The sequence below is a fragment of the Ruditapes philippinarum genome, unplaced genomic scaffold (assembly GCF_026571515.1).
Source record: "Ruditapes philippinarum isolate M1 unplaced genomic scaffold, ASM2657151v2 ctg10737_1_1_1_1, whole genome shotgun sequence".
NCBI classification, from domain to species: domain Eukaryota; kingdom Metazoa; phylum Mollusca; class Bivalvia; order Venerida; family Veneridae; genus Ruditapes; species Ruditapes philippinarum.
The window spans coordinates 1-9,084 of record NW_026857031.1 but is presented as its reverse complement, the minus strand read 5'-3'; the positions used below and the strand labels follow the sequence as shown (position 1 = coordinate 9,084).

The 9,084-nt window shown below is 31.9% G+C and overlaps 1 protein-coding gene across 1 annotated transcript; it reads left to right on the top strand.

Annotated features, from left to right (window-relative positions):
- Positions 1-1,453: 1,453 nt before the first annotated feature.
- Positions 1,454-8,762, top strand: LOC132748518 (uncharacterized). Its single transcript, XM_060738166.1, has 4 exons — positions 1,454-1,798; positions 4,450-4,976; positions 5,944-6,192; positions 8,248-8,762. The coding sequence occupies exons 1-4, from the start codon at positions 1,476-1,478 to the stop codon at positions 8,442-8,444; spliced, it is 1,296 nt and encodes a 431-aa protein (XP_060594149.1). The 5' UTR covers positions 1,454-1,475; the 3' UTR covers positions 8,445-8,762.
- The last annotated feature ends 322 nt before the right edge of the window (positions 8,763-9,084 follow it).

The following is a 9,084-nucleotide window of genomic DNA, read 5'->3' as shown; positions in this document are numbered from 1 at the left end:
GTCATATGGCAACTTTTTAGCCTAACTGATGGATTAAGACCTCATATTTAAGGCACCTAAATAGATGGATAACGTCCTTATATGAAGTGATTTGAAATGCCTGGCAGTATTTTAACCCATAGTGGTGAGCTGCAAGTTTAAAGTCAATTACAATTACCACACGAGGTTATCATCTAGGGCCTTAAAACACAAAACGACAACAACAACTATAACCACACTCGGCAGCGGTGACCTAGTGGTTAAGGTGTCTGCCTCTCAACCCAGAGATCATGGGTTCGAGCCCTACTCGACCATGTTTCTTCATATGACACCAGTACTGGTTGGTTCCAGGAAGCGGACTCGAAAGTGATTAATATAAGTTGCAAGAACTTGTTTCGCAATCGAGGTTAAATAAATTTGTTTAAACCAATAACCACACACGGCCACGAAAGCCTCCAAGCTTTATCTTAGATTGAAACGAACCTGATAAAATTAATCAATCAGATACGTTGGACATTCGTTTGGATCGACACAATTAATGCCGATTACTATCCTCTGGCTGGCTGCTTACAATTAAGATAAGCTGAAACGTGTATCTTGTGCAATATAATTTAGAAAATGTAAAACATTGTAAAAATATTTTTTTTATCTAAAATCAGCTTTAATTTCAAGAAACATGTATATGTTGACATTCCTGAATATTTGATAAATCAGAGCTATAGTAAGTAACTTAAGTTACAAGCAAACTCTCCTATAACCTGTTGTCTATAGTCAACTAAAAAAACTTACGATTTCGTTTTAAAAAATGGATTCAAAAGTTATTACCTTAATCAGGTTATTTATGATAGTAAATCCATCTTTAGTTAACAAATGAACACTTTAAAATATTGTATACTTTAACTTAACTCTAACATAATAAATAACACTTTTTATTTAAATTATTAGTATATAAAGTTAAACTACATTGAGGGATATATGATATTACAAAACTTCTCTCATCTCGGATGATAAATATGTAAGCTTTACCAAAAAATATTTCCTGAAGACCTAAATAAGTTTAATGGGAGTTATAATTATGAGGGAACTTTATATTCTAGCAGACAGTTTGTTCATGGTATAATATACATTAATTAATTTGTAAGTTTAAAAAATGCCTTTGTCTGTAAACACTGTGTTTTAGATACGTGTAATACAATATGTTTATAACCATTAGTTTATTTTAGTATATTATCAGTATTTTATATCTTTGAAACAATAATCGCAAAAGAACAAGAACTTCAACAAAGGTCTTTTGTTGTATTGTAATGACGTATACTTGTAATATCATACTTTAAAATATATATCTATATAAAATATCGATTGACTTTAGTCGTGATTTAACAATTTGAAAGTTATAAACGTGTGTATTGATCCTACAAAAAATAAACGTAACCGTCATGCCTCTTAAATTGTCATAACTGTTTACATTGCCACTTGTCTATAGTTACTTAATCAAAATGGCGACCGGCGGTAGGAGTTTTATAAAAGCCTCGGATATTATACATGATTTTTCTTGCTCTCCATGCTCAGAACAGGGTAAAAATTCAGAAGCAATATACAGATGTGTCGAGTGTAAAACCTTCCTCTGTGCAAATTGTCGATATGGACACAATCGGTTTGTCATAGGTCATAAGGTAGTTGATGTCCGCGCAAAGGATATTGGAGGAAGTTTGATTCATTTAAAAGGTTATAAGTGCAAGGAACATCAGGACAAGATGATTGAAATGTACTGCAAGACACATGATGAAGTATACTGTCCTATTTGTATACTGAAACACGGGTAACTTTTATAGAAGTATTAATGTTCATGCATAGACTTAAAGAAGTTTGATTGAAACACTTTTGAAACCTAACTTTTTTTGAAAACATGAATTCATACATATGGAGCAGAATTTGGGTATTTATTCGCTGTTTATCTTTCAATTTCTATTTATTTAATTTGTATTCGTATTCATTAATTTTCTTATCTATAATCATATAAATTTAAATTGATTTAAACAAGTTTAATTGCTACTTTTTAATTGCCAGTTTAACATTTGTATTTTGATACTGCAGAATGTAAGGATCAATTGTTTCGACTTCTTGTTTAAACTACGTGTTTAGATATTATGTTGCATACTTCTTCCTTTTCAATTTGAATTATTTAGTTTTAACTTATGATCTTGAACGTCCTTCCTTTTAAGAATACAAAGTGGGTTACATAACAATAAAATAAAATCTATACAAATGCACGTAGACAAATACGAACTCAATAACACGAATGCGAAATTACACTGTTTGTTTGTTTGTTTGTTTCATTTTACGAAATTTAAATTTATACATCTGGCCGGGAACCAATATTTCCGTACAAGTCCGTAATTTCTGACGATGTAACCATAGAAATATTCTCTTAAAAACTCCACGAAATCCAGGGTAGCACTCCAAAGTAAATTTCAAGTTTCTGCCGTCAATGTGCTACAAGCAATACATGTACGTCTAATAATTCTGATACCAAACAAAACAATCTAGAAAAAGAAAACACATTTTGTTGAGAACATTAATGACATAAGATTGCAAATATACATAGAAATCATCCCATGCAGTCAAAAAAGTTGTTATTCATTCCGTTGAAGCCCAAAATCTACAGTGGCCCGAGACCCAAAACAACACATTTCGTCCCTCTGGCAAAAAAGACCTGCAAATATACAGGCTAAAGGAACACCGTCTCTGCTTTAGCAACTCCCTTTACATGCAAAATATCACAAACTGGTGCTCAACCTTGCAGATTTTTTACTACTGCTAATAGTTTGTATCCCCCTATAAAATGACTTGTCTTTACCGTGCATGCTGTTTAAAAGCAATGTTCACAAAAAATGGCGGCCTTAACATCTATAATCAACAGCATGTGATTTCTGGCCATGTTTTCAAATTTGAAAGTGATCATATTAGATGTCACAAAAACAAATTTCATGCTTAAAATGCACTTTAAAGACAACCAGTCATTTAACCTTTTCCCTTATATAGACGTATTTTGACGACTTTTTGCCCCCCCCCCTCCTTTTTGAGACCTCAAACAGTGAAAAAATGCCCTATTTAGGCCCCAACACTGTTTTTCATTTGAGAAATGTTGTTAAAAAAGTGACCACTTTTCGACGCGCCCCCTATCAAAATAGTACATCAGGGGGTTGCCAGAAGGGGGATGTGCCCCCTTCTGTTTGGGGGGGTTGAAGGTGGCGGTAGCCCCCCTCATCGCCAACAAAACTTTGGAAATGTGACAGGCTAAACATGGCCTCAGGTCGATGTCAGGGTAACTAGTAACCGACGCTGAAAAGCCTATTCATTAAGAAGTTGCAGCACTTTGAAATCAGTTTTGATGGGAAAAACAATGCAAAATAGTGATTTTGAGACGTTCCCAGTTGCCGTGGTAACAGAAAATTTACGATTCATGCTGTTACAGAGGCCATGGTCCATTCAAGTTGTGTGCCAAGTTTCATCAGTATTGAAGCATTTTTTATAGCTTTATAGCAGTTTGAACTTGTAACAGGAGGGTTTCAATGAAAACTGCCATTTTCACAATATGGGGTAAAAGGTTAAATCCAGAATATTCACTATATCCAAGAAATCCTCCCTGGCCATTCAAAGCTGTGTCTTACATTATTGTGGTGTGCTACCTATAAACTTGGATTAAATTGCCGAGTAGCATTGTATCCTCACACCTTGTGCTCACAGAAAATACCGAAGCGATACATGAGTTATATCCCGTCACTAAGATTTTGCGCTAGAATTTTACAGCTAGGACACAGAAAGCAAATATTAATCACGTGGTTTCTAGTTTTTATTTGTTCTGCTGTTTTGAAATGAGTCAGTTTTATTTCGCTTAAGGTTGTTTAATGTTATAATTTCATAAAGTTAAAATATGGATAAATCTCTATAACAACAATTCTTATAGCCTCTACATACAAATTTTTTTTCAGTGTGAATCGAATGAGAATAAGAGTTGCACAGATACATTTCTAAGAAACAAATTCGAGAAAACACACTTTCTTTTAAATAAGTAGAAATAGCACATGTTTAAAAAAAGTAATTTATTGGTATCTAATATTAAATCAAACGAATTAAGATGAAGTACTGGCATTGGCTTTAGAATATTACAACTTACTACAAACATAGTAAGAAAGAATAAATAAATATTTAAGTAAAGAACTTTGAGATTCTCACAGATGAATCAAATTTGTAGGAATATGATTTAAACTTATGCAAATGAAAACAACAAGTAGTCATATGAATAAATACCCTAATTCTGCTCCATACATACATGCTCATTTTTATGTTTTTTGCATTGTTGCAATAGTTTGAAATATTTGAAATATATACATATGATTTATTTATATGAGATGTTCCAGATATTTCACATATATTATATATATTCATTGTTTCCTTTACTAATTTAAGATCATGTACAGGAGTGGAATACATTCCAAATGTTGCTAAAATACTTCTAAAAAGTCAAGACAAAGAAAGTGTTGAAACAGAATTGAAACAACAAATCATTGATTTGCAAAAACTAAAGCACGATCGACTCGAATATTTGTGCAAACTGGCAGAAGACAAAAATGAAACAAGAAGAAACATTAAGAGTTTTAATGAAGAGTTTATCAAAAAAGCTGAAGAATTGGAAAAGTCTTTACTTCTAGAAGTTGAGAATAAATACAAGGCGATTACAGACGATGTAATTCTTGATATGAAGAGGATTGATCAACTGATTGATGATGTCGATAAATATCTTTCCAAGATTGTTGCAGGCAAATATGATGATGTCAAGGATGAAGTTGTTACGTTTAGATTGTCGGAACATCAAGTTATTGCAGCTAATAAACAAATACTAGACCTTGCGCTGAAAAAAGAAGAAAGGGTTGATTTTCAATGTAGTACTTCGTTTAAAAAATGTTTCGGCGAACACCGTCTTGGAAATTTGAACAGTAAGTTGATCAGTTTCTATTACAAGTCTTTGTTTGGAATAGAAATAACTAAACCAAAAACAAACTAAAAACAAGAAAAGATTGAAGATAAATTTAGAACTTCCGTTATTTCTAGATACGTCAAATTTACCTTTATCCAACTATAATGTCAATTTGAGATAAGTGTTAGTAACAGAATTGATGTTTAAGATTCTGACTTTTTTAATATATAGGTAGATGGCAGTCCGGAAATTATGAACATTTTGGTTGCTATGGCAAAAAATAACAAATGTAACAAGTTTTGCGAAAACTCAAAAATTACTGAAAATATTTTTTTTAATAAAATTTGATATATGGATAGATGGTAGTAAAAATAATCCACTTCATTTAGGCCCGACTTCAGAAAATTATACTTTATTTACACTCATTTTGCTTTTAAATCGTATATTCTGGACAACTAGATATTGGATCTTTTGATTATCTTTTACTCAATCAAACTAAGTCTGCAATTTTCATTTGTTGTAATTAGTGCTTCTGGGGGATCACACTTATTCCAGATTTATCCTTTTTAGGCAGAGAAACTGCACAATAATTTGATATAGACAAATTAGGAATTCAAAAGATTTAAGGTAATTTTGGCCTTCCACAAAGTCATTATTGTTATGACCCTTCAGAGTGTTGAAAGGGTTCTAACCAGTATTGGACCTGATTGCAATACTTTGATTATTGCTTTTTTATCATTTCATTTTTTTTTCATTTCTATGAAATTATCAGAAGATATCTGACCAACAAATGTATTGAATCGTTGTAAAATACTTAAGCGATGTGCTTTAGATATCAATTTTTAACTTTTATTGTGTGTACAGAAAACTTACATGTTTTTAAATTTTCTAAATCATTGTGATATTGGATTATTGGACTTTTTCCCTCAAAATAATAATCAATATGTTTGATTCCTTTACACAGAGCGTTTTCAAAAAAATTTCAGTTTCTAGCAGAAGTCGAAATACTGTTAACCTTTACGCTGCTAATGAATATGAAAGAGGAGAATATTCATTTTTCAAAAGGACAATAGAGAAGTACATACAGCCTCGTCTTACTGAAAGTGGGATACATTCAAAAGTAATTGATGATCTTGGAGTCGTCAATGCTGGTGATCTCTGTGTTTGTGTTGTCACATTTATTCCAGATTTTGAGAAGCTTGTCAAGGACTTAAAAAAGGGCAAAGTCAAAAATAGTAAGTTGAATGTATAGTCTTATTCATATAGCAGGAAATACAGAAAATATGCATTGGTCTAAATGAGAAAATATCTTCCCTATCGCAAGCAGATAGTCATTAACTCTAGAATATATTTTATTACCAATATTCTCTAGCGGCCACTTGTACATTTTTAATCACTTTGATTTATCAATATAATTAACTGGTATTCTGGTGGTTCTGGTATTGACATTTGAGCCTCCAAGTCAAGAAATAACACGGTTATCTATCTGCTTAATTGGGTTAAAGGAGTCTTAACCTTCACTAAAATATTGACATGCGTATAGTTAATTAATGTGCGCGTCCTGTTGAGCATCAAGGTTGTGTTAGAAATGAATGTGGTAATGGAGCGTAAACGGTTTCTACTAATGCTTCTGTGACCTTGGCTTTTGAACACACACGCACACGCACTAGCACACGCACACGAACGCACCATCGCACGCACACACACACACACACACACACACACACACACACACACACACACACACACACGCACGCACACACACACACACATACACACACAGAGAAGGATAGGGGTATATTACTCAATGAAGATAATTATGCTTTTTTATGTTTTTTATTATAAAACGGGAAATATTTGTACGTTTAGTAACGTTGACGTTGACCTTGTAGCAACGACAATATCATTACAGATGTTTATTCCGATATATATACCTTATCTTGTATGCATTTAATTACAATATGTTTAGAGTATTAACGCTATTTCCTATTTAAATCTGTTTCGGTCTATACATATACAGAAGATACATATCAATGTATAAGGTATCTATTGATATCTATAATAATTCCTTAGTTTTGGTCCCAGGAAAAGTTGTTTAAAAAGTGCAAATGTAATAATGGTAAATAAAGATTATGCTCTTCCTTAATGAGAATCTAAATGTTTGAAGTTTCAAATTGATATCGATCAGTAATACTTTTTCTCTTATGATTAAATGAAAAATACAATGGACAAGAACTCCGAAGTTATTACTACGATATTAATTGTGTTTTTCATTAAATTGCATGTAAATGATATAAGTATAGTTTTCACATATCAAATTTATATTACCAAAACTTTATGAGTTACTCAAGCTTTTGCAAATAGAGAGTTAAGTTTTATGCTCCATTCAATTCCGTGACGAACAATTTAGTGACGGACAGTGGACAGACGGACAATGTAACGAGACAGGACTTATATGGCTACTCCATTGTTATCCCTATTGTTCCTTATTCAAATTAAAACTTCCCGATGCCATAAAGGTATCATGTAAGTACATAATTACAGACGTACGAACGGACTTATACACGAACAAACAGTCGGAAGGACAATATATTAACATCTTATCTCTCCTTCTGCGTTGGGCGGGGGGGGGGGGTAATAAATTAAGAATAACAAGTTGATAAAGATAATTGAAAACTGGTAAGAAAAGACGCCCTGGTTAATGTGGGGAAAGAATAGACAATATAACATACCTTTTCATATGCACATTGTTTTAACTATGACGTTATTTGAGATATTTTTATTGATTGTAGTCTCTCTTGGCAATTCGATTTTATTCTAAAACCTGAAAATAAAAGTTATTTATTTAAAGTTTGCAACTTTTTTTATTGATATTAATATCTTGATCTTACATGTACTGTGGCTTTCACGGCTTAAACAATCAGATCCTCTTAAAGATTTTAGTGACTGGTGAATGGACTCTTTCAATTGCAAATATTATCATATACTGTCAAGTTATAAATGACAACTGCAATGGTATCATATCTTGATTTTGTACTGATTCACTTTTAATTATTTGATTTAATATTATATAATAATTAATCAATTAATCTATTTCTAGTATTTTGCTTTCGTTCTTTAAGATGTTTGTAATTTGGAAAAAGTAAAATATGAATATGAATCTGGCATATCCTCGACTAAAAAAAACTTCACATAGCTACATGTACATGTATCTATAATAATGCCATTTAGTATAACCATTTATTTTTCATACTTTTTATCATTATTAATCACATTTAAAATTATTCCAGGTCGAAAATACAAAGTTTTAGTTGTGTGTACAGTGGCGAGAGAAATAGTGAGAATTTTTGATAGTACTTCTTTAACTCATAATACTGCTCAAAAAATGTGCACAGACAATAACTTACCTTACATATCTGTTTACAATCCGTTTGTTGATTCATCGGAGGATCTTGTTCAAATGATCAGAAAAACTGTAGACGAATAATTTAACGAGACAGAACTTACATTTACAAGAGATTCATATACATTGGCTATGTTATCTGGACACATGGGATATAAACTTTACAACAATTTACAGAATGTGCAAATAGCATCTATCCAAAAAAGACAAGAACATAAAGCTACGACATTACTTATTTTAAGAAGCGTTGGTAATTATAGAAAATCGGAACATTGAAAGTGGCCTTTATTGCAAAGAAACTTAAAATCACATACATCTGCCCATAGTTTCAGACCACCCCAGAAATAAAAAGCAATCTATACCGCTTCAAAAGAATATGCAGTATTGACAAAAAATTTACAAACTAAAGTCACCTTAGAAAGAACACCTTAGAAGTAGATGTTACATGACAAGGTGGATAAATATACATCTCAAAAATCAGACCAAATGGATAGAAAAGAAGCATTTAATTTAGAAGAAAACATTAAGAAAATAGACTAAGGAAGAATTACAGTACTCAATCTACCTCTCTGATATACACAACATGGTTAATTTCCTACAAAAATCAGAAGAATGACGGATGTATTAGTTAGTTTGCCACCTATTGTAGCCTAGAAAAGATAAAAAAACTTTTTTGACATAAAAGTTTATGAAACACTTAAAATAAACAAAGTTATAATGAAAG

Bases quoted from the DNA above. Each gene is read 5' to 3' on its own strand.
- LOC132748518 (XM_060738166.1), top strand. From the start codon at position 1,476: ATGGCGACCGGCGGTAGGAGTTTTATAAAAGCCTCGGATATTATACAT. The intron at 1,799-4,449 runs GTAACTTTTATA...TACTAATTTAAG, and splicing joins ATTTGTATACTGAAACACGG to ATCATGTACAGGAGTGGAAT. The intron at 6,193-8,247 runs GTAAGTTGAATG...AAATTATTCCAG, and splicing joins AAAGGGCAAAGTCAAAAATA to GTCGAAAATACAAAGTTTTA.